Raw genomic sequence first — 25,943 nt, 5'->3', positions numbered from 1 at the left:
CAGTGAATAAAGCCCTAGCACCTTAAGCCTCTCCTCATATTCAATACTCTCTAATCCAGGCAGCATCCTGGTAAATCTCCTCTGCACCCTCTCCAACGCCTCCACATCCTTCCTATAATGAGGCGACCAGAACTGAACACAGTACTCTAAGTGTGGCCTAACTAGAGTTTTGTAAAGCTACATCATCACCTCGCGGCTCTTAAACTCAATCCCGCGATTTATGAAAGCCAACGTCCCATTGGCCTTCTTAACTGCTCTTTCCACCTGTGAGGCAACTTTCAATGAACTGTGAATATGAACCCCCAGATCCCTCTGCTCCTCCACACTGCCAAGTACCTTGCCATTTACCCAGTACTCTGCCCTGGAGTTTGTCCTTCCAAAGTGTGCCACCTCACACTTCTCCGGATTGAACTCCATCTGCCACTTGTCAGCCCAGCTCTGCATCCTATCAATATCCCTCTGTAAGCTCCAACAGCCCTCCACACTATCCACAACACCTCCGATCTTAGTGTCGTCCGCAAACTTACTAACCCAGCCCTCCACCCCCTCATCTAAGTCATCTATAAATATCACAAAAAGTAGAGGTCCCAGAACCGATCCCTGCAGGACACCACTCGTCACTGCCTTCCAATCCGAGGGCACTCCTTCCACCACAACCCTCTGCTTTCTACATGCAAGCCAATTGCTAATCCACACAGCCAAGCTTCCTTGGATCCCTTGGCCTCTGACCTTCTGAAGAAGCCTACCATGAGGAACCTTATCAAACGCCTTACTAAAATCCAGGTAAACCACATCCACCGCACTGCCCTCATCAATCTTCCTGGTCACCTCCTCAAAGAACTCTATCAGGCTTGTGAGGCAAGATCTTCCCTTCACAAAGCCATGCTGGCTGTCCCTAATCAGTCCATGATTCTCTAGGTGTTCATAAATCCTATCCCTTAGAATCCTTTCTAACAGCTTACCCACCATAGACGTGAGACTCACCGGTCTATAATTCCCTGGCCTATCCCTATTACCTTTTTTGAACAAGGGGACAACATTCGCAACCCTCCAATCCTCCGGCACCATCCCCGTGGACAACGAGGACTCAAAGATCCTTACCAGCGGTTCAACAATCTCCTCCCTAGCCTCTCGAAGCAGCCTGGGGAAAATCCCGTCAGGCCCCGGAGATTTATCTGTCTTAATATTATTTAACAACTTCAACACATCCTCTCTCTTGATATCTACAACCTCGAGAACATTACCCCTACCAGCACTCCCTTCTGCGTCATCAAGACCCCTCTCCCTGGTGAATACCGAAGAGAAGTACTCATTGAGAACTTCTCCCACTTCCGCCACCTCCAGGCAAATTCTCCCACCTTTGTCCTTAATCAGACCTACCTTCACCCTAGCCATCCTCCTACCCTTCACGTACTTGAAAAAGGCCTTGGGATTTTCCTTAACCCTACTAGCCAAAGCCTTTTCATGTCCCCTTCTAGCTCTCCTCAGCCCTTTCTTAAGTTCCTTCCTCGCTACCTTATATTCCTCACGGGCCCTGTCTGAACCTTGCTGCTTATACCTCACGTACGCTACCTTCTTCCCCCTAACAAGTCGTTCCACCTCTCTCGTCACCCACGGTTCCTTCACCCTGCCATTCCTTCTCCGCCTCACCGGGACATATTTATCCCTAACATCCTGCATAAGATCCCTGAACATCGACCACATCTCCATGGTACATTTTCCTTCAAAAAGGACATCCCAATTTACACTCCCAATTTCTCTCCTTATAAGCTCATAGTTCGCCCTTCCCCAATTAAAAATCCTCTTGTCCTCTCTGCACCTGTCCCTGTCCATGACAATTTTAAAGGTTATGGAACAATGGTCACTGTCCCCCAAATGCTCACCCACCAATAGATCCTTCACCTGTCCCGGTTCATTTCCTAAAACCAGATCTAACATGGCATTCCCTCTAGTCGGCCTGTCAACATACTGCGTCAGGAATCCCTCCTGGACACATTTAACAAATTCCGTCCCATCTAAAGCTTTGGCACTAAGCAGGTTCCAGTCTATATTTGGGAAGTTGAAGTTTCCCATTATAACAACCCTGTTATTTTTGCTTCTCTCCAAACACTGCCTGCCAATCTGCTCCTCTATATCTCTACTGCTACCGGGGGGCCTATAGAATACTCCCAGTAGAGTAACTGCTCCTTTCTTGTTCCTTAATTCCACCCATACGGACTCTAGAGATGATCCTTCTACAACATCCATCTTTTCCACAGCCGTAACAGTGTCCCTGACCAGTATCGCCACCCCTCCTCCTCTTCTCCCCCCCTCTCCTTATCCCTCTTAAAACACCGAAAACCAGGAATATTCAATATCCACTCCTCTCCTGACATCAGCCACGTCTCAGTAATAGCCACGATATCATAGTCCCCCATACTTATCCAAGCCTTCAGTTCATCCCCCTTATTCCTGACACTTCTTGCATTTAAGTAAACACACTTCAGTCCATCTACCTTACTACTTTTATAGCCTGTATTCTGCTTCTCCTTCCCCAAAGCCTCTCTACCTGTTTGATCTAACTTTTCCCCATCCCCTTCTTCCTCTGACCTACTCCTTCGGTTCCCTTCCCCCCCTCACAAACTAGTTTAAACCCTCCCGAACCACCCTAGCAAATCTCGCCGCAAGGACATTGGCCCCCTACACATTATGTATTTTGCTGTATTGAATTAGTCAAAGTGGAAATGAGTGAATGTGCATTTTGCATAAATCTTTCATCACCTACAAATGTGCAGAGCCCAAAGTAAACATACCATTCTAAAATGGACACAGGGTTTCCAAAACAATTAACCCTGACAGGTATTTGCATTCATAACTTAGCATATGCTATATTTAGTATATTCCATATTATTACTTCAAAATTTCACTTTTTAGTTAGCATTTAATTTAAACTGCTGTACCTGTAATTAACATAACTAATTTTGAATTTACTGACCCATTCTGCAGTGGACTTAAGCTTGTATTAACTTGTTGACACTGCTGTATCTGTTATCTGGATAATCTCTCTAAACCTCATCAAAGCCTATCTTTTCAATCTTTGTCACAGTATCCAATTTCACTGCTGCTCTATATCCATTCCATCACACTGGGACAGCTGCCAAATTAAAATGACCAAATAATTACAAACTGTTCATGTTAATTAATCTTTGGGTGTACTCTGTGCTCCTTATCTGGAGCTAAAATATTTCCAAATTCCACTATTGTACATAATGCAAAGGGTAAGGAATGCTAGTAGAAATGGCAGTAATTATATTTCTGCTATGTTTATGAGATTATGATTTGCTGCTTCATCCAGGTGATTAAAGAGCTTAAACATTGGGGTTTATGCTGTGAAGTTATTGTTCAGATTTAAACAACACATGCCACAAAATATGATTGATGCTTTAATATTAATGAGATATGAGCTACATTTAGATGTGGGCTTTGAGTTGAATGTGACCTCTTGTGGTCTTGACTGTAATGCATCATTAAGGCTAAATTAATTTATTGTTCTTGTGGGATGATGTTAACAAAAAAGTTCAGGAAGCTATTTTAACTATTTTTGATATCTAACACTGAGACAGGAGATGTCAAGATGAATTTGATTGAAACTAAATTGAAAGTTAACTGGAGGAATGCATTTTTCTTTTGGTTCCAAGTTATGACTAATTTTGGGATTTTTTGGTCTAAATCAGAGCATGATAAAGACCATATGAATTGCACTGTTTTCAAGGGGTTCTGCTTATTGATTTTGAACACATTCATTCTATTTCAGTTACACTTCAGAACTATTCTATGAGGGTAAGTTGATGGCTAGTGGAAAGCAACCAGCACACAAAGATTTCTATCCATTAACATTCTTCACAGCCCGAGGAGAAGATGTACAAGAGAAAAACAGCACTGCTTTCTACAACAATTCTGAGGTCAGTGGACAAAAGACTCGATATTTGCATTTCTGCTGATTAGGAGATGTGTCAGTCATTGGTGTGTATTATCAATTGACCCTTCTTGTGATACTGCAATTATTGTAGGGTGTTATTTGCAACTGCCATTTGTACATCTCACCCATCATTCTCCCCACTGGTGTCAGCAGACTTGGGCAGGGTTGGGAATCCTATAGGGCATCAATCCTGAAGTCAGTGGCATTGGTGAACCAGATGGTTTTTAAAGACAACCCATCAGTTCCATGATTACTCCTCCCATTGCTAGCTTTAAATTCCATATTTATTTCCTGACCTGAATTGAAATTCGTAGCTCCTGAGGTGGGGAATGTTTTCTGATTATTGGAGCAGTCTTCTGAATTACTGGTCCAGTAATGTAACTGCAATGTGATAGTAACCTATCAGAATGTATGGCTCTATTCTGCAATCTTACTGCTTGAATGTCAGCTTTGATCCCAGTAATTTTTAAATCCCAGTTTCTCTCCTCCCTCCCACTTTTGAAGGGTACTAATGTGTGCCACTATGATCCTATAGATGCAAAGAGTCCTTATTACATCATTCACAGTCATAAAATCATATTTTATGATCTTGCAGTTATCTGTTTATAACCTGCATAAACTGAACACTGCATGCATGATGGTGCAACACTCCCTGCTCGCCTCTCTCACTCTCCCCAGTGAGCATCAGCAAACTCGGGTATGGTAGGGAATCACATTTGGGGCTGATCTAGTTCAGCCTAGATGGGCCCTGAGGCTGTTGTCACTGAGCCCTGTTATAGTGCAGGAACTTGAGACCTTCCTGATGAGTATGGTTCATGGGATGATGCATTTACTTCGGGATTCGAGAGTGGGGTCCTATATGGTCTTTGCAATATTTTCATAAGTGTTTCTTTTCCAAAACTGAGATTCTAATAAATTGTAAAAATAGAGCATTAAAATAAATGCTGATGACAGGAACTTGACGGGTATCTTGTTTTACTGATCCATTTGCCCATTGTGACTGGATTTGTATTAGCAAACAAGGAACATATTCTCAAATGAAAGTCACCAGTGAAATATCATCTTTTGTATTTATTTAATATGAATATAATCACTTCCATGCAAATTTCAATCACAGCTTGCTAGACAAAGAAGTAATTGACCTGTTAAAGTAATAATCAGCAGCCCAGCATGGAATAGCTGAAACTGGCAGTGATTGGTTTATCTCATTCCTATTTTTTATTGCTATTTCATTGTTGAGAGAAAAGGCTGCATGATGTTCTGAGTGTATCATTTTAATCATTAGTTCCAAGGTTGGAGTTGGTGGCTTTAGGGCAGAAAGGGACATTAATAAATAGTCTAAAAACTGATGATTATTATCTTGCTCAGCTAAATGACATAGTCTGTTTGTTGTCTTCAAAGTGTCTGCACTTTGGGATATTGATCTTTAAGATTCATAAATTTATAAAGGCACCTTGATTTTGCATTGAAGGCAAAATGTCAATTGTTTGTTGCAAGTAATCACTTAAAGTCCACCATGGATACGTTTTGATCGGTTTGTTCTTGTGTTGGAGATGCAAATGTATTTCAGCATAAAATGCTGGCTTTCCATTAATCTCGGTCTGAAGATGCATCCTGGTATAGCACAAGGGTGGACAGAAATTGATATTATATATTTAATGGGTACTTGTAACACTAATCATGTTGGGTTGCATCATATTGAGGTCTAGCCAGGGATTCCCTGGAGAACCACCAGCTAGTTGCTGTGTCCAGGTCGGTGCATTCCTGATTGAGCCTGTACATTCCAATGTGGAAGTCAGGAATGCATCAGAAGTAAGGTGCTGAAGCATTTGTTCTCATGCTCCACCACTGGGCTAAGCTTTGAGTTTATGGATGAAGCTCGGCTATCCTGAGCTGTAGAGGTGGATGCTCTCCATGTATCTGGCCTCCCAGCTTTAGACTAGCTAGGATAGTTGTGTGACGTACAACCCCCATTCATTTGAGTGGGTTTGCTGACTTAGATTGAAAAGGTAAGTGGTTTGTTTTTATCTTACTCAATTGTAATGTTTTTAATTAATTTTTATAACTTGGTTTTAGGTGAATGCTTTTATTTATATCTGAACTGTTTTCAAATGTTTCTGATTATCAGAGTCATTGAGAAATAGTTTTAAAGGCCTTTGACAGCTCAAGCTGTAAATAAACCATCAGGCTGATACAGAGGCAGCTCACATCTGCTCCATATCTCAGGGCCTGGAGTTCAGTTTGTCCCATGGAGTTGCAGCAGGTTAATGTGGTGGCAGGAATAACACTGGGTGGGGATGGGGATCATGAGTCCAAGGAGCAGATTGGATCAAGGCATCTGGCCCAATGAACAGGGCAAAGGTTGTCCTACATGAATGGCACCGCTCAAAAATGGCCATTTAATTGCTTTCTTTGGTTGTGTGGAGAGGATGACTTGCCTGAGGCATAGGGAGAGCAACCTACTCCTCTTGGAGTATTCCTGTGGGATCTTTGCTGACAACTGGGTTAGCTAATCTTGGGTATTATCTTTGAAAATATATTACCGGTACTGTATTGCAGTAGAATTTCAGTCTCTGTGCTGAAGATTCCTTACCGGTTGGCTGATGTAAAGTAATTATGACAACAGCACTAAATTTATCAGGACCTACTTTTCTGTGGGCTATTCCGGGGACAGGTCTTAGCACAAGTTCTGTCACACCTCCGCTGCTACAGGAGGTGAAGACAAGCAGTGATGAGATTAAACCAGGCCATTGCATGACCCAGCGTCCTATCGTTGGGTCAGTTATCCCTGTTCCAATCCTGAACCTTCATGGTTCCAGTTCCAGAATGAACCTTGACAAGGATCGCAAAGATTACAACGTGGCAGAAGGCCATTTGGTGCATTGACTCCACGCCAGCTCTGTGCAAGAGTAGTTCAACTGATCCCATTTCCCATTGTATTTTTTTCCCTTTCACAAATTTCTCCAATTTCTATTTGAAAGCCGTGATTGAATCTGTCTCCATTAGCCCCCGGCAATGTCTGCAAGATCCTAACAAGTGGCTACACTTTAAAAACAAAAGTTGTCATGTTTTGATAGTTTTGCCAGTTACTTTCATTCTATGTCTTTTAGTTCTTGCCCCTTTTCCCAATAAAAACATGAGCAGGAATAGCCATTCAAGCCTGGTCTTACCATACAACAGGATCATGTCTGATCTTTTACTTCCGAGCCTCCTTACTGCACGAACCCCATTTCCCTTGATTCCCTTAATATATATATTAAGAAGTCCTTCAGTCTCTGTTGTGAATATACTTAGTGTCTGAGCTCCACAGCCCTCTTGGGTATTAAATTCCAAAGCTTCACTACCATGCTGGAAAAGAGTTTTCTCTTCATCTCTGTCATGAATGGCGACCCTTTTTTTTGTGACTTTGAACCCCTTGTTCTGGACCGTCCAGACAGGAGAATGATCATCCATGCATCTACCCTCTCTAGTCTCATACGAGTTTCAATGAGTTCACCTCTTATTCTTCTAAACCTCAACTGATACCTCCTTTTTATCATCTTTTAGTCCATCCTGTATCTCAACGACATCTTTTTGAGAACCCAGCAGCATTGTCTTGACTGGTAAAACCTGAGGTAAAGTACTCACTAAATCCGTTAGATGTGCTCTTGCCCCCATTAATAGATTTCCCTTTTGGTCGCACCTCTTGGCTCACAATCTATTCACATGCCTACTGAAGATTTTTGGATTACCTTTCACATTTGCTATCAACCTTTTCTCAATCTTCTCACTGTTTTCCACTCCTTTTTCCCTCCCCCTGACCTTCCTGTTATCAATCTGATCCTCATTTGTGTTATCAATATGACTTCTGTCGTGTGCCCTTCTTCCATGTTTTATTTTACTTGCTATCTCTTTATCATCTGGGCATTCTGACTTTAACAGTCTTCCTTGAGAAAATGAATCTGAGCCACCTCCTCTGAAAAGTCTGTCTACTGTTAAATTGCTATTCTGTTTTCCAATCTTTGATTCAGTTTACTGGACAAGATCTGTTCTCATCCCATTGAAAATGGCCCTCTTCAATTGACTATTTTTAACTTGGAGTGGGCCAGATCCTTTTCTGTAGCTATTCTGAAGCTAATTGTGATTGTTGTTCCGTGAGTGTTCCTCTAGTGGTACTTCCATGTGGCCCACCTCATTTCACAGAACAGGTTCAGTAATGCCTCTTGTACTGTAAATATGTTGATCAAGGATGCTCTATTGAACACACTTGAGGAAAAAAATCCTCTTTGTCCCATGTGTTATTACTGTTCTGGTCTATTGTAGGATAGTTAAAGTTACTTGTTCTCACTACTAAAACTGGAAGACATGGGTTTAAGGTGAAAGGGGAAATATTTAAAGGAGATCTGAGGGGCAAGTTATTCCACTCGGTGGTGGGTATATGGAATGATTCCAGAGGATTTGGTAGAGGCAGATGCAATTACAGTTTTTAAAGAGCATTTGGATAAGTACATGGATAGGAAAGGAATAGAGAGATACAGGCCAAATGCAGGAAAATGGGATTAGCGTAGATAGGTCTCTCAGTTGGCATGGACGAGTCGGGCCGAAGGGACGGTTTCCATGCTGTACAACTCTGAAAATAGCCTCTTGCTTTTGCACATTTCTGCAAATTACCTGTAACTTGGAACCTCTATCCTTCCCATCAGTTGGTGGCGACTGGATATTTTCAGCACTGTAGTGGCAATTCTGTTGCTTCTAAACCCTAACCAGGTAAACGCTGCCCTTGACTGCTCCAGGAAATCCTCACTTTCCAGCACTTCAGTGTTCTCTTTATTCAATCCATCCATCATCACACACCAGCTCTTCTCCTCATCCCCTCCTTCCTTTCCCTATCTTTGCTTGAACACCTTGTATCCTGGAATATTTGGTAGCCAATCCTGCCTTTTTGGTCAGGTCTCCACTGTAACATATCTTGCCACAACATCATGATCCCATGTGGCTAAATAACCTTGTTTATTGCGCTTTGTGCACTTAGATACATGCACAGTGACCATATCTTAGATCTTTTACTTTGTCTGTTCCATCCAAAATCATACTATTTCTTACTTTGTGATTTCTGTGCACTTTTTTCTCCTTTTCATGTGTTATATTAAAGCCCATATCACAGCACCCTCGAACCTCCTGTCAAAACTGTTCTATCATATACTGTAGGCAGCCCGTATCTTAACACAAGATAGTATCTGCAAATGAATAGTTGTGGCAAAGTCACATGAACCCAAATTGACAGTTGATGTAATTGATTTAAGAGCACCATATGCTAATATTTGCCTCTGCATCTCAAAGCTAGAGAGGTAAGATGTAGACCGGAGATGGTCTAAGGTTCCCTCTCCAGTGAACCTCCTTGATATCTCTCAATTTTGACTGCCTTTACTGAGTTTTGCTTTTAAAATCTTGAAACTGCTGCTTAGCAATACCCACACAATGTTTTGAAGAAAAGTTGTTTAATGCACATTTTAAATCTTTGTAAGCTTGCCAATGCTATTTAAAGCAATTATTTCAGGGCTGCCATTTTCTTTCAAATCAGCCTTTTCCCAGCTGTGCTACTTAATCTGGAGACAAATTCAATTTACTGCATTTTGGTAACCAAAATATTTTTATTTGGCTTTTGGCAAGTTAAATGGTATTTGATTTCAGTACTGATTTAAAGGGGCTTTAAATACTTTGAGTAAATGTCTAAAGGAAGCCTCACTGCAATTAGGATCTATATGTCTATCAGAATTAGAATACCATTGCATCTGTTTGGTTAGATAAGCTTAACAGGCAAGGAAACCTCTCATTATTTGAACCCACCTCATTATTTACTGTGCCACATTTTGTTTAAATGCTCCGATGTATTTAATGGTGCATGTAATTGGCAACACAGATATGTTGCATAACAATCTTTATGTTGAATCGCAAAGCTGCTGGTTGGATTGAGAATGATTCATTTGTTACTATAGTTAAGTAAATATTAACTATGGTGTCAACTTGCTGGATAATGAATTAAAATTTTGAAATAGTTAAATACAGAGATGTAAATAAAAAAGGTCAAAAGTGCCCAATAGGGCAAGCAACGTCAATGGAGAAAGAAGTGTTGTTTCAAGTCAATTACATCCACATCAGAACAGTTTTGGTGAAATACCATTGACCTGAAGCATTAACACTGTTTCTCTCTCAGATGTTGCCTGACTTCTGACCTCTCACCTGTTGACCGTGTCCAACATTTTCTATTCACATTTTAGACTTCCAGTATCTTCAGTGTTTTGCTTGCAAGTCCAGAAGGTACTTTTTGAGTGTATTTAAATACATTGCTTTCAACTCTACTTTGCATCCCTCAAGGTTTTTGAGATCGTGGAACGTGTTGAAGAACTAAGGAGGAAGTGGCCAGTTGCCTGGGGGAAATTGGATGAAGGTAGCATTGGAGTAGTGACACCATATGCTGACCAAGTGTTTAGAATTCGATCGGAACTTCGTAAGAAGAGGTTGTCCGAAGTGAACGTGGAACGAGTTCTGAATGTTCAAGGTTGGTTCCCTGTTGCTGGTGAATTATTTTTGTTTCTCTTGCACAATGTCAAACAGAGAAATTCAGTATGACAGCAATGAAGTGTTCCAATGTGTATGATGGCAAATGGTTGTAGTGAATTTCTTATCTTGGCTGTTGTCCTCTGCAGAAGGATCTTCACAGTGGGAGAAAGCTGGTGAATATCTATAGGCTTTATAAGTACATTTCAGTACATGACTAGAGTGACAGAAGTTGCAGGGTACAAATTTTGTAGGTTTAGTTTGTTTAAAACTCTTTTCTAATTTAATTTAATCCAGGGAATATAATTTGGCCAGGTCTACTTTTGATTTGATTTTCAGATAAATATTTTTGTGAAATGGTGCAACTTGTTTGTATGGTTCCTGCAGAAGAAGTACATGGAAGGTTAGTTCCTTTGTAAGGCTCACTTTGGCATTGTGAACATATATGTTTGAGAGTTAAACTTGATTGGAAAGGGGAGGGATAGAGCAAAGGAATTCAAAATAATAAAATAATAAAGTTTATGTTCCAGCTTGGTTTTGGGCATATAATTGAGCTCCTCTGTCCCCTCCTGGAAGCTGCTTGTGAGCTTGTGCTAAATTAACCCTTGGAATGTCTCTCAGATTGGTAGTACTCTAATAATCTATTGTTGTTGTCTTAATTATATTATCATTTCTCTTTCTGGTAATGTAAAAAGGCTTGAATCCTTTAAAACCCATGCACTTTGTTCCCTGTTACTGAATGCAGCAAGATAGAATACTCTGTAATTCTCATCAGCTGCATTAGAGTGGGAGGGGAAATAAACTGCAAATTGATCTAATCCTTAAAACCCTCCATTTAGTAGACTAGTTACTAAATAGTCCATTATTTCATATAACAGCTTCTTTTGGACTCATTATGCATTTGTAGGGAATTTACAGTTATCCTTGGCTCAAATTATTTTATCCTGCTTTGGATATTAGCTAGATGCATTGCAAACATCTATACTGTGGTGTAGCAACATCACAAGAAGGGGGAAAGACAAATTGTTATAATGCTTTTTATGGTTAGTAAAGCATTCTTAGCATGTGATGTAAGGACACAGTGGTCAATTTATACATGGCCTGTCTGTATTTTTGTAATGTTGGGGGTTAAATATTGGCAAGGCAACCAGGAAAAACTCCCCATTCCTCTTAAAAGTAGTATCATGCTTTTTTTTAAACATCCATCTGAAAGGGCAGAAGGTGCCTTGATTTTAATGCCTCGCCTGAAATACAGCACTGCTGACAGTTTAGTCTCTGAGTGCTACACTGGTGTCAGCCCAGATTATGTGAACAAGTCTCCTGTGTAGGACCTAAACGACAAACTTCTGACCTAGAGGTGAGTGTGCTGACGTTCGCCTCAATGTCAAGTGAAGTCAATAAAGTTGAGAATTTAAAATACAACTTTGGGAAGAAATGCATTTCACTGGGATTCTTTTGTGCACTAATGTACAGTAGCAAATGAAGTAGCTGTTCTTCCTGAGCTTAGGAGTGCAAAATGGATTGACCCAAATTTGCAGAAGTCGTCATGAACCATTTATCATGTCTTAGCAATAATTTTGATAATTTTTTTTCCATGTATAGTTGCTTTGGAATAACATGGAAGAAAAAAATTACATGAACTTTGCCCTTTTTAAATTTTTCAGGCAAGCAGTTTAGAGTCTTATTTCTCAGTACAGTAAGGACAAGACACACATGTAAACATAAGCAGACCCCCATCAAGCGAAAGGAACAGTTAGTAGAAGACTCCACCGAGGACCTGGACTATGGGTTTCTGTCTAATTACAAACTACTTAATACTGCCATCACCAGAGCACAATCCCTGGTTGCTGTGGTTGGAGACCCCATAGCTCTGTGTTCGGTTGGGAGATGCAGGTAAAGTGAAATTATTGTTCTTTAATTAGAAAATTAATGATTACTCACTGTTATGATTTGACTTCATTTGACCTTAATGTTTTTTAATGGAAGCTAATCTACCAGTCTGCTCTCAGTGAGAATGTCTTGTATACCTCTCTCCCTGATTTCTGATTGAGAAGGAATTTTTGTAAAGTTTTATAATACTGCAAGAAATGAATGTGAATTGGAATTAGAGTATAAAACCGTATCAGCTCATTTGGCCCATCTGTTGCATACTGGTGTTGAGGTTTCCTGCAAGGCTCTTTCCATCCCACATGATCTAATTGTATCAGCCTGTGCTTCTATTCCTTGCTCCTTCACGCTTGAATCTACCTTCCCTTGAACCCATTGGAATTTGCAGGATGATGGTCATTATGTCCAACCAAGCACAGTAATGAAAGGTGATTAAGGTTATTGAAATCCTTTTTGCTCACCTAACAGTTTCTGGAGGTGAAGGCTGATCTCTCTCAATCATAAACATAATTGAAACTTAAGAATATGTTTCTATCTGTTGAAAATATGTACTTTCTGCATTTGTTATATTTGCATTAGGAAGTCATGCAACTTTATAATTCCTATAAGTGTCTATTTTTGAAAGAAATTTGACAGGGCAGCTCTTTCATGTTGGGAGGAATCCAGTGGACCAGAGAGTGTTTAATGAGCAACTTTTCAGCTGTGAATCCAATTTGTTTGCATCAAATTACCTGATAAACTTTGGTTGGACACGGCAACTATCATCTTTAGTGTTGTTTATTCAGAGGGGTAGTCCAACCATATTGCCCTTGTGACAGTTGCTCTGGCATAGTCTGTCCCCCTGATTGAGTGTGGGATTGAACTCAGATTGTCGCCTCTGGGAGGTTTTTAATTCTTTTGGTAACTGTTGAATGATGTGCATGGTGATAACGATAAGGCTGCTCAGGTGATGAATTGTTCAGGGAGATTTTAACCCTGATTGGCTCATGAACAGAAGGTAGACAAGTTTTGTGAACTTTACAGGTATTGGAATGGGTTAAATCTCTAGGATACCATGGGATTGTGTGGCTCCTTAAAAAACCCTGTGCAGGGAACTCTAGGAATCAATTATTGATTGTTCAGTATCGTTAACACTATGGCTTGAATTTTTCAGTTTTAACCTATGGCCAAAAAATGAATATGCAGGCATTATTGTTATTGCCAATTTAGTCATAGTTAATTATTTTAAAAAAATACAGAGTTGATGCGTTTTCCTGAAGTAAACACTTAATTTGGCTGAACTAAAGAAACACAAGCAGGAGTAGGACATTCAGCTCCTGCTCTGTAATTAATCCATTCAGATCATGTGTGACCTTTTAGCTGATCACCACTTTCCTACATTAATCCCATATACCTTAATTCCATTAATATCTAAAACCTTTAATATCTTAATTAAAAAATTATCTCAAAAACTGCCCTGAGCCAGACTGAAAATGAATTCAGGCCTTTTTTATACTTCAGCATTTTCCAGTATTTTTCATTATTATTTCCAAATTTGCACATTGCAGGTCATTATAATTTTACCCAATGTATTGAATTTGTTCTTGTTGCCATCAAACCTATTAATTCATACCTCAAAATAAGTTATGCCTTTAGCTGCTGTCTTGGTTGACAGAGCAACTCTAATAAGGTGAAGTTTAACCAGAGATTTGAAATAGTGTCTTACTGTTTTGAGTGTACAGTGATGTGAAATCTGTGTTGTGGGTGCTATATGGTCATCATGTTAGGTTTACAATGTGTTTAGTATTTACTGCACCAAAGTATCATCTATGCACCTATACGACATAAGCAGCCACTGCTGTGGACTAGTAACTGATGGCATGGGTGGACTGGATCTTCAGCTCCAGCCAAAGTGTGTGGTTCTTGCTTGAATTTCATGATACTGAGCTGAATTATATTTCCCTTGCACTGGTGAATGTTATGGTAACCACCAGTCTTGGTTTTTGCTTTCTTTTAACTGTTAATTACTGCAATTAATTCTACTTGGTTCCTGTATGTTACATCCCACAGGAATACTTTCCCCAATGCATCCTCCAGAAAACATTCTTGCAAACTATGGCTGCACCTGACGTGTTTAGCACTCTGAATTTGAATTGGGATTCCAGCCCATCTATGTCAAGTTGACCCTGCTAAAGTGTTGATGACTTTAATGATGGATTCCTTCCAATTTTTTTTCTGTATTTTATTTTCAAGATATGTTGTCTAATAATACACGCCAATGCAACTTGAGCTTGCCATTCCTGTTGGTGTTTTGGCATTACTATTTCCACTTTATCCCCACTTAAGTTCCTTTCCCTTTAGCCCTTCCTAGACCATTCTTATATTGCCACCCTCCCTTCAATTTGGCCCGTTCAGTTATCAACATGAAGTGTTATCCCAACCTTACAGAGCACCTGGACTTGCTGATGTCCTGCCACTGTCCCAGAGTTGGCTCCATCTTGGATATGCCTACAGCTTTCCTCTGCTCCTCTTAGCAACCTCTAAAGGTCACATCAAAGCCTCGAGCAACAGCATCAATGAGCCATGGTCCCACTCTATCACCAAACAATTTTCTCAAGCTCCTCCCACTTTTCAGGATGTGCAGAAATATCTTTTAATTAAGTATTGGGAAGATCTACACCATTGTTTTGGTTTCCCATCGTGAACACTGTTAGTTATCCATTAGCTCCCTCCCTCATTTCAGGAACCAAACCAGACTATTCCCAACCTTGGTGTTGTATTTTATCTTAAGAAGATTATCAGCATTACTACCAACCTCACCAATTTCCCCTTCTGTAAAGTCAGCCAACTTTGTACTTGTGACATCGTTTAATCTAAGTCTTTGTTATTTCTAAGCTTCATTACAATGTATGCTTGACCAGCTTCCCTGATTCTACCCTTCATAAATATACAAAACTCTTCTTCATGTATCCTTATATGCACCATTTCTTATTCACCCAGTGCACTTGCGCTTGCTGACCTATATTGACATCTGGTTAAGTAATACCTCATTTTTAAAATTCTCATTTATTTTCAGCTACCTGCATGGCTTTATTTCTCCTCTGTTGACTCATTGTCAGTACTGAAATACTTAGCTGCTCAAGCAGCATTCATTGGTGAAACAGTTAATGCTTTGGGTCAATCACCCTTCGCTGGAACTGAAGTGTGTTTCAAATTGGGAGGGGTGAGGAAAACAAAGGGGAGTGTGGAGATTAACATTGTCCAAGGTGACTCAATGATCTGGGGCTGTCTAGTTAATAGATGAATGAAGGCAGATAGAGAATTGAAAAAATACACAACAGCACTCTGGAACTATCAGAGGCGGAGCACAGCAGATTCTGGAAGTCAGAAACATGGGAATCCTGGAAATCAACAGCAAATCAAGCAGCATCTGTGGACAGAGAAAAACAGAGTTAAAGTGGATAACCTTGCATCAGAGCTGGCTGGTTAAGAAGCAAACAGGAAAAGCTGGTTATCAGAAATTGTCGTATTTCAGAGGAATCCCAGGGCTGTAGTGTGGCTAAGTGGAAGGTGAGGTGTTGTCTCTTGAGCTTACATTGGGCTTTGTTGGAACGATGTAGGAGGCCAAAGACCGAGTGGGATGAAGAATCAAAGTGATAGGTGACTGGAAGCTCAGGGTTACCTTTGCAGACTAACTGGAGGTAAACTGCACAGCGTTCACCCAATCTGCACATGGTTTCCCCAATGTAGGGGAGACCACAGCGTGAGCACCAAGTGCAGTACACGAGATTAGAAGACTTGCAAATAAATTGCTGCTTCACCTGGAAGGAGTGTTCGGGTTGCTAGCATTGGGAGGGGACAAGAGGTAAGAGGGCTGGTATGGCATCTCTCGAGCTTGCATGGGAAAGTGCAGGTGCAATGTATTATTTGAAAATTTATTGTGTTGGTATTTTGCTTTCATATTTTGGAAGTTGATTTAAAGGTTTGGCAATAAGCTCTTGAACAACAGCAGCATATTATAGTTTTGAGTTTTATTCAGTTATTCTGCCAGCCACTTTTGCTGAAAACTCTTCTCGCTTTCGCACTTGAAATTTTATTTTTTTAATACAGAACAGAAAACTAATGCATATACTGAGGAGGAATTTTGCACATCCTGAAATGTGATGAACAATTTAACTAATGTTGTATGGATCAGTTTTCTTGTTCGTGATTTACAACCCAACAATATTGCGTTGCATTTCACCCTTCAGGAGCTCTGTATTACTGACAGCCATCATTACTCTTTTCTCTTCCTTTTGGTGGGGGTACTAGTTCTTTGCAGCAATCTACTAAAGTGATTTTTTTGAATGTTGGTCTTATGTGTTTGATGCTAATCTGATTTGAATGATTTGACTGCTTCACAAATGTTACCTATGATGAGAATAAATGTCAGCTGCATTTATGGGTCATGTTGTATTTTAAAACTGAGTTATGTAAAAGTCTTTGAGTGTTTGCTGATGTTTTAGGAGATGTAACTGAAGCAAGGTATGTTTTATTTCTCCCCCACCCCTGACCTCCACTTTGCTGTCTCACCAGCTTCCCTTAGCAAATCAAGGCCTTTGAACACAGGATGCTTGACAGTTCTACGGAACTAGTTACTGCCTTAGTACTGGGCCATTTATAGTTATTTCAGTACAGGATGACCTTGATTTACAAATACAGCAAATCCTTAAGTTGCAAATTTCCATTGACTCTTTAGGTACATGCCGTTGATTTACGAAGCTTTCTTCTGCTGTAACATACAGTGAGCCATTCTGTGTGATTTCACCCAACCTTCTCAATTTATGAAATCTCACTTAACAAAACGTTGTCCAGCAACACATCCATTTTGTAAATTGAGAAATTACTTTAAAGATGTATATTTTCTACTCAAAGCATTTGTGTTTTACTGCTCTTCGTCATTGCTTGACCCCATTTTCAAGACAACATTCTTTTACAAGAATGTAATAATCAAACCGCTTGAAATAATCCTTATTCACTAGATTGGCAGGAGGATTAAAAAATTTTATTAAATTTGAGCAGTTTTTCCCCAGCTGGTGGGAATGACCTGCTAATCCTGCAGCCCATGTATTGAGAACGAGAGCAGTGAAATTGTAGAACATCATTCCTAAATTGTACACCATTGTGGCGCAGCGGGTGGAGCTGCTGCCTCACAGCTCTAGTGATCTGGGTTCAATCCTGAGTTGTGGTGCTCTCTGTAAGGAGTTTGCGTATTCTCCGTGTGACCACGTGGATTTTCTCCAGGTGTTCTCATGTCCTCCTGCATCACAAGACATGCAGATTGTTAGGTTAATTGGCCACTGTAAATTGCCTGTAATGTGGTTGAATGTGGAGAGAGTAGGTTACAAGAAAAATTAATGGGATTGCTCCCTGAGCCAGCATAGATTAGATGTGCCAAAATGGCCACCACCTATGTCATAAGGAAATATGAATATGAAATCCTAACTTGCTCACAAAGAATGATTCCTTCATTGTGACTGGGTCCAAATCCTAGAATTTCCAACCAGGGTAACAGCAATCCAATAATAACTTTTGCACAGTAAAGCATCATAGGAGTTGTGCCAAACAAAATCTGAAATTTTGCCTTCGAAGATGAAGATTATAGATGAAGATTAGCTTGGTCAAAGAGACAAGGTTTAATGAACATAGTGAAGAAAAGAGGAGCAGAGATGCAGGAAGGTTTAGAGGAGGAATTCCAGAGCATTGGGTGTGGCAACTGTCAGCACAGTGATGTGAAGCAGAACAAAGAAAATCTTGTGCAACAACTTGGAGAGAAGGTGGACCACTACCACTTCAAGGCAAATCTGGCTGAGCAATAAATGAACCTGCCAGCATTCTACACCCTTGACAAAGTCGTAAGGAAACGCGTACTCTAAGTGACATGACAGTGCAAAACTCTTTTGTTTGAGGAAAGCTTGTAGGAGCTGTGGGTTGCCAGAAGACCCAGATGTGGGTGGGAAAGGAAGAGTTTGAGTTTTAAAATTCACTTGTGCACCACTTCTAAAAGCAGCTTGCTAAAATATATAATCAGCTCACTAAATATTAAGTAAGTTAACACTTTTAGTAGCATGATCTCCAATCAAAGCAATCAACTTTGGTCAGTCCTGATCAAGAGTGTTGATCTGAAACATCAACTATTTATTTCCCCCCATAGATGCTGTCTGGCCTGCTGAGTTCCTCCAGCATTTTGTGTGTGTTGCTCCAGATTCCAGCATCTGCAGAATCTCTTGTGTCTCAACTTTGGTCTCTCAGTAACTCTGTCAGATAAAGGAAAGTAGATGGTTGTAAAAAAAAAAAATCCGGAGCAGTACCTTTAGCATTTATTCATCAAATAAAGGCAGCATTGGTTAATGATTTGCTTTTCATCCTTCCCAACCTGACCCACCAATTGCTGATATTTTTCTGCAGAGGGTATGTGAGAATGTGTTAATGTTAATGCAAGCATGGTTCAGTACGTGTTGGAGTTTGAGGTGAAGGAGCGTGGTGTAGTATATGTGAGAATTTGCTAGTAAAGCAAATAAATGCAAGTTTTGCCATGCCAAAGATCTAACTGTTGTATCTAACAAGGGGTAGAGGGAAAAGATAATGGGCCAGAAATGGCTGCCAGCAGTTGGTTACCCATACTTGTTGGCTTAATTGCCAAATATACACTTTTGCAGTTCTGTCTTCAACTTTCTGCTAAGTACTGTCCTGATTCCAAATTCCCAGGCCTTAAGTGGTAACTGGGCTTTGTGCAATGGTATTCCATTGCAGCGTGGGCAGAATTAACCCTGCCCGTAAAACAGCCGGAAGAAAATCTTTTGACAAGTAATAACACCTGTGTCAAACTTGTCAAAGGTCTCGGAATACCTCTGACATTCTGAAACAATTACAATATTGTAAAAATTATGACTGTTTTAAAGAGATATTGGAAACAAAACACTTTAAAAATAATTAAAAACACAAGTGAAATCAATTAATTATTTAAAACAAAAGATCAGCTACCCAATATTTGCCCTTGTCCCTTGCAGCCATTGTTCTCTGTTGAAATGAATGGATATGGTATTTCTGGCAGGTCTAACCTGCTGCAGATTCAGTGGGCAGGTGACAAGTGCCAAGGAATTGGAGCAGATTCACATTCTGGTAGCAGGAAGTGTCTGATGTTAGGGTGCAGTCAGTAAAACCCCAGCATTAATGGCTAATAAGTTCAAACTTGGGAATCCTGACCTTGGTCAATGTGGAACCACTTTCTCAGTTCAATGTGGAACCATTTTCCCAGTTACTTCTGGCCTAGTCACCTGATGACAAATTATTCTAAAAGATCACAGACCAAAAGAAATAGATTTTTCTTTTCCCTCAAAGTTCGCGTGTCATGTTCCTTACGTCACTTAATTTTAATTGCAATTGAGTTCAATTCATTGGGCATCTTAGGGATTCTACATTGTGTATTCAAGTTTTGAGTCCAAATGACCTCAAATTAGTATTTCAGAACTTTTAAAAAATTATGGGTGAATCAGTAAATATTGTCAGAAATATTTTAACACTTTTCCATATCTGTATAACTGGTTGTTTTTCCATATTGTTCTACATGTTTAAAGAGACTCAAGAAAGATTAGATTGATATTCATGTGACTGAAAGTAGTTCACTCTGCCTCAAGCATAATAGGACCAGTGGGTAAATCCAGATTCCTCCTTAAATGGACTGGATCTGAAGCTCTCCATTGGGGCTGTAACGTCATCTGTCACACAATGTAATGGGATATTTGATTTGGTTTTTTTCTGCTTGAGTTTGTCAATGACTTGAATTGGGGAATTTTTTGGCTTTGTGTGGCCTATTTTAGTCCCGTGTAGATGTGATACAACCACGTGCTTATTGCTTAAGGGGCTGCAGGTAAGTTGCAGACATTTTGTTTCCAATAATTTGCTTTAAAAAAAAATCTCAACCTAGATTGAACCTCTTAGAGTACTTATTTAATTCTAGTTAGTTTATATTCTGCTTATTCTGTACATGTACATTTGAAGTGCATATTTTACTTCAGACATGAGTGATCCTAACCATGTTCATTTTAAATCCAACTCTTGCAAAGTACAGTTGCTACTTCAGTCTTATTCACTTTATATTTCCCGTAATTTTTGTGTTTAAATAATGCAAACTTGAGACCACTTTGGAACCGACCAGACCTTGAGAGGTTAACTTAAGCTAAATTGATGTGAGTAGCTAGAATACTCGATGATTGCATTGTTAACAGAATGAATTATGTCTCTATCTGTGAGCTTCAGTGATTCTTTCAGATTTTAATATCGTTGCTTAAAAGGAAAACACTGGTGTGGGATGGGAAAGCACAGTGAATTAGACCCATCTTCAGCCTTAGTCAACGCAAGAGGAACTCTTGTCAGTTGGCTGTCAGGCACGGCACGGTAGTATAGGGGCAGGCATGGTAGTGTAGTGGTTAGCGTACGCTAGTACAGTGCCAGTGACCGGGGTTCAATTCCGGCCACTGTCTGTAAGGAGTTTGTACGTTCTCCCTGTGTCTCTGTGGGTTTCCCCCGGGTGCTCCAGTTTCCTCCCACATTCCAAAGACGTACAAGTTAGGAAGTTGTGGGCATGCTATGTTGGCGCCGGAAGCATGACGACACTTCTGGGCTGCCCCCAGAACACTATGCAAAAGATGCATTTCACTGTGTTTCATTGTACATGTGACTAATAGAGATATCTTGTGTCTTATCATGTGAAATAAGCCTGAGCAGTGTCAATTCAGTTTATGTTGAGCTTGAGCCTGCTATATTTGGCAGGGGAATTTGTTTACCCAACTGATAATTGAAACCTTGAACACACTGCCTAAGGGGTTAGTGAAGGCAGGTACTCACAACATTTAAGAAGTATTTTAAGATATCTTTATTAGTCACATGTACATCGAAACACACAGTGAAATACGTCTTTTTGCATAGAATGTTCTGGGGGCAGCCCACAAATATTTGAATGAGAACTTGAAAAGCTGTGGCATAGGTTTATAGGCTGAGTGCTGAGAAAGGAGAGTATGGATCAGAACTTGATGGCTGGCATGGATATCGTGGGATGAATGGCCTGTTTCCATACTGTATGACTCTATAAACTCTCTTCGATTCTACCTTTAGCTTTCCACGTTTGAGTGCACCTAGAGTTGAAATGGATCATTGCTTTAAGTGAAAGTGTCGGGGTTAGGGAATGGGGTTTTAAGAACTGAAGTTGACCATTGAAAGTGTTGCATACTGCTTGTGTAGTCAGATACATTTAAAATCCCAAATTATTTCATCTAATATGCTTTGTGAAGTAGAAACCTGCCCTGGTATGCCTATCAACAAAAGCAGAGCAACTCCAATACAGCCAAATATCACTGCAATGGCCTGCTCTCAACCATTATATTAACAAACATGCTATAAATTTGTAATTGTTTTTTTTATTATCACATGTACCAAGATGCATGAAAACCTTTGTTTGCATGCCATCCAGACAGATCATTTCACACATTAGTACATTGAGGTAGTACAAAAGGAAAAGCAATAACTGAATGCAGAATATAGTGTTTCAGTTACAGAGCAAGTGCAGGTAGTCAAAATAAGGTGCAAGGTCCACGACGAGGTAGATTACCAATAACCATTACCAATAAGTAATGCTCAATTGTAGTTCTACAAGGACTGCTGGGCTTTGAACCTCATAATAGTCTTGATCTGAACATGGATGTCCTTGACATTTGGGTAGTATTTGACCAAATATAGTCTCAGGAACTAAGACAGAATGAAGTCGAAGGCATTAGGAACTGGAGGAGGACACTCCGCTGGCTGGAGTTGTATCTAGCACCACATTTTGGAGGCCAGTCATTTCAGCTAAAAGCTGTCTTCATAAAATCATTAATTGCACTATGTTCAGATTAATTAACATTTAACTAATAATGAAATATTCTATATCTGCATGGACATGAACCTGGACAACACCGAGGGGTGAGCTGAACAGTGGTAATTAACATTGCCTACTGATGAATATAACCAAGAAGAGAGAGTCTAAAGCACTACATGACTCACCATCAACATTCAGAAACTTAACTGAACCAGTCATATAAATACTGTGGCCGCAAGGCTTCATATTCTGCAGTAACACAACTCTCGTGACATTGGTCTTTCCACATGGTAAGGGTGGAGTGTGATGAAACAACCTACACTTGACTGGATGGTTGCAGTTACAGCAATACTCAAAAACAAAAATGTTCAGTCTTTTTGGTGAAAGTAGCCCCTCTGCATTGGGCTCCTTGCACCACCAGCTGCGTTCTGTACCAACTGCAAAATGCATTGCAGCAATTTGCCAAGACCTGGCAATAATTTCTAAAAGTGCAACCTTTGCCACCAAAAAGGATAAGCTTGTCAGCTGCATGTAAATATTCCAAGTTCCCCTCTAAATTGGAATAATTTTGACTTCAGAATGTAGGTCCTCCCCAGGTAACAGCAGGGTTCCATTCCTGTGAATTGTCTGTAGCCCGGACAGTTCGCAAGTTGGGAATGTAGCCACATCTGGCAGAAGATGTCTGCAGCAGCCGGCAAATCCATCCCACCAATCTCCCAAATGCTCACTCATACGTATGGGCTGTACTTAAGTTGGGTGTTCATAAGCTGGGGAGGACCTGTATTTTGTCATTGAGTCCAGCAGCCTAACCTATCAATACTGATGGCTTTTCAGTTCCAGATTGGAATTCAAAAAGGCTGCACTCTACCATCTTCTCATTAGCGACAATTCCTGAGTTTACTAATGATGCCCACAACATATTGAATAAAGTAAATAAAACCCCTGAATGCCTTTAGAAAAGGGCAGATTTCCAACACACTTCTGTATAATTGTGGGACCTAATCCAGGGGTACTGTTAAACTATTTTGAAAGCAATAGATAAAAGCTTTAACTTTTTGCTCAATGCCACCACGTGTAAGGAAGCATGATCTTGTTTGGATGACATGAAACCATCTTCCAGATATCTATGTAGAATAATCTTTAGTATGTGTTAAATCTAAAGTTAGAGGAGCACTGTGTCTGAGAACATTGACCTTTGTTGTGAGAAACTGCAGAGAAACTAAACCTGGTTGATTCATTTGAAAATCGTTTTGCTGTGGTAGAAGGTGGCTCATTTCTGTTCAAGAGATTCCAGCATGATCCAAGTCCTGAAGAGCAAGGATTTCAGAATGAAATGAAGATGAAAATATTGGTGTGTATTTTGGAGTCCAACAATATATTCTATTCTGTGAACTCCAGTGAGGAAAGTAGTAATCTCATAAAATATTGCCCGTGGTGCTACATGAATTTTTAAAGGGATATAGACAAATTAGAGCAAGGTTGATTGCAAACTTGCCTTCTAAAGTGTTCAGCTAACTGCAGAAGGATGTCCATACTTTAATATTGGTCTTTCACACTTCACTGATGGTGAATTTTAAAGGTTTGGGGCATTTGATAAATGTGTGCTCTTCCCTAGAAATGGATATAGTGAACGCTATTGCAGGCTTGAATGCCACATTGGTTAATCAAAGAATTTGTTCCACAGCAGTACTTGAAGAAACTGGGAGTTTTGGAGTCCTTTTCAGTGTTGCAGTGAAGAAACCAAAAGTGTTTTCAGTGTGGATAAACTGAACCATCTGACCTGGAAATGTTTGGCTTTCAAAAGATTGCATTGGCCCCTGTGATTTATTTCATGTCTCTGTTTGTCTCCTTAATTCCTTTCCCTCCTTTGGCATCAGCCGCACGCATATTTTCCCACCAGTGTCACTTGTCTTCTCAAATGTGTTTAAAATTAATTTTGTTGAATGGATATATTTAACTTCATAAAGGCTTTCCTGATGACTGCTGTGAAATGTTATTTCTTCAATGACTTGCATTGGACAAGGTCTTTGATTTGTGTAACCTGTTATCATGTTCAAGGAAGGTCCAAAACTCATGACGTTCCATTCACTCTTAATGAGTTTTCAAGCTAATCACAGCATCCTCCTTCCATACACATTGTGCACTGAAGAGGTTGTCTGATAAAGGCAATCAACTTTCAGTTGGTCCCAGTCTCTGCTGTTAGCTGAAATGTCTTCAGTGCCTTTTATTCAATACTTTCTTTATTTGCAGTAGAAGGGGGTTAGGAAATTGTGGCATGCTATGTTGGCGCCGGAAGCGTGGCGACACTTGCGCGCTGCCCCCAGAACACTCTACACAAAAGGTGTATTTCACTGTGTGTTTTGATGTACGTGTGACTAATAAAGATACCTTGTAGCATACATTTGCAAATTATTTGAAGTTTTTTTGTTAATTAATGTTACAAGTAGAGGAAAGAAAAAATTGTGATACTTGTCTAAAAGGAAAGTTAGGATAAACTTTTGAAGAATCTTGGTTAGATCATAAGGGTCCATGTGCAGTCTGATCACATCATTTTTATAATGGAGGTATTGGAGAAAAATTATAAGGATGATACTGGGTGGCAGAGTGGCACAGTGGTTGGATCCTGACTTCGAGTGTGTTCTGTGTGGAGTTTGCATGTTCACTATGTGACTACATGGGTTTCCACCGGGTACTCTGGTTTCCTCCCATGTCCCAAAGATATGCTGGTAGGTTAATTAGCTACTGCAAATTACCCCTTAGTGTAAGTAAGTACAAAAGAATCACGGTGGAATTAAAGGGCAAGTGATAGAGGAAAAAATTGCAGGAGTGCAGGGAGGGAAGGAGTGAGAGAATGGCAGAAAGATGTGACAGCACTGGGGAGGGTGCAGAGGAAATTCACCAGGATGTTGCCTGGGATAGTGTGTCTCAGTTATGAGGGGAGACTGGAGAGACTAGATCTGTTCTTACCTGGAGCAGAGGACGTTAAGAGGGAACATGATTGAAGTATATAAGATTTCTTTATTAGTCACATGTACATCAAAACACACAGTGAAATTCATTTTTTGCGTAGTGCTCTGGGGGCAGCCTGCAAGTGTCGCCATGCTTCCGCTGCCAACATAGCATGCCCACAACTGATGGGGTAGACTGCAGGAAACTTTTCCCCCATATCAGAGGTAGATAAAACTAAGGGATGCAGATTAAGGGTGAAGGGAAGAGATTTAGAAGGGGACTTTCACCCAGAAAGAAGTGAGTACCTGGAATACACTGCCTGAGAGAGAGGTGGAAGCAGAGTCGCTGACAGGTAATGCTTTGCTGGGAGTAGAGTGTCATCGAAACAGGCCCTTTGGCCCAAGATGTCCTTCCAAGCTAGTCCCATTTGCCAGCATTTAGTCCATAACCTTCTGAGCCTTTCCCATCCATGTACCTGTCCAATTGTCTTTTAAAAGTTGTTATTGTACCTGCCTCAACCACTTCCTCTGGCAGCTCATTCCACATATGTATCACCTTCTGTTTAAAAAAAAAGGTTGTCCCTCAAGTTCCTATTAACTCTTTTCCCTCTCACCTTAAACCTATGCCCTCTTGATTCCCCATCCCTGGGAAAAAGGCTGAGTGTATTCACCCTATCACCTCTCAGTCTCCCCTGCTCCAAGGAAAAAAGTCCTAGCCTGTCCAACCTCTCCCAATTCAGTC

The 25,943-nt window shown here is 40.3% G+C and overlaps 1 protein-coding gene across 6 annotated transcripts in view; it reads left to right on the top strand.

The window, feature by feature from the left end:
• Window positions 1-25,943, top strand: part of helz (helicase with zinc finger) — a 246,256-nt gene that overhangs the window by 135,820 nt on the left and 84,493 nt on the right. For all 6 annotated transcript variants that reach the window (XM_052033181.1, XM_052033180.1, XM_052033179.1 and 3 more), the window contains 3 exons: window positions 3,794-3,941; window positions 10,313-10,496; window positions 12,160-12,388. In XM_052033181.1, the coding sequence (XP_051889141.1) occupies window positions 3,794-3,941; window positions 10,313-10,496; window positions 12,160-12,388 (561 nt within the window). The remainder of the gene's footprint in view (window positions 1-3,793; window positions 3,942-10,312; window positions 10,497-12,159; window positions 12,389-25,943) is intronic.

Source organism: Pristis pectinata, chromosome 18, assembly GCF_009764475.1.
Source record: "Pristis pectinata isolate sPriPec2 chromosome 18, sPriPec2.1.pri, whole genome shotgun sequence".
NCBI classification, from domain to species: domain Eukaryota; kingdom Metazoa; phylum Chordata; class Chondrichthyes; order Rhinopristiformes; family Pristidae; genus Pristis; species Pristis pectinata.
This window is presented reverse-complemented; position numbering and strand designations above follow the sequence as displayed.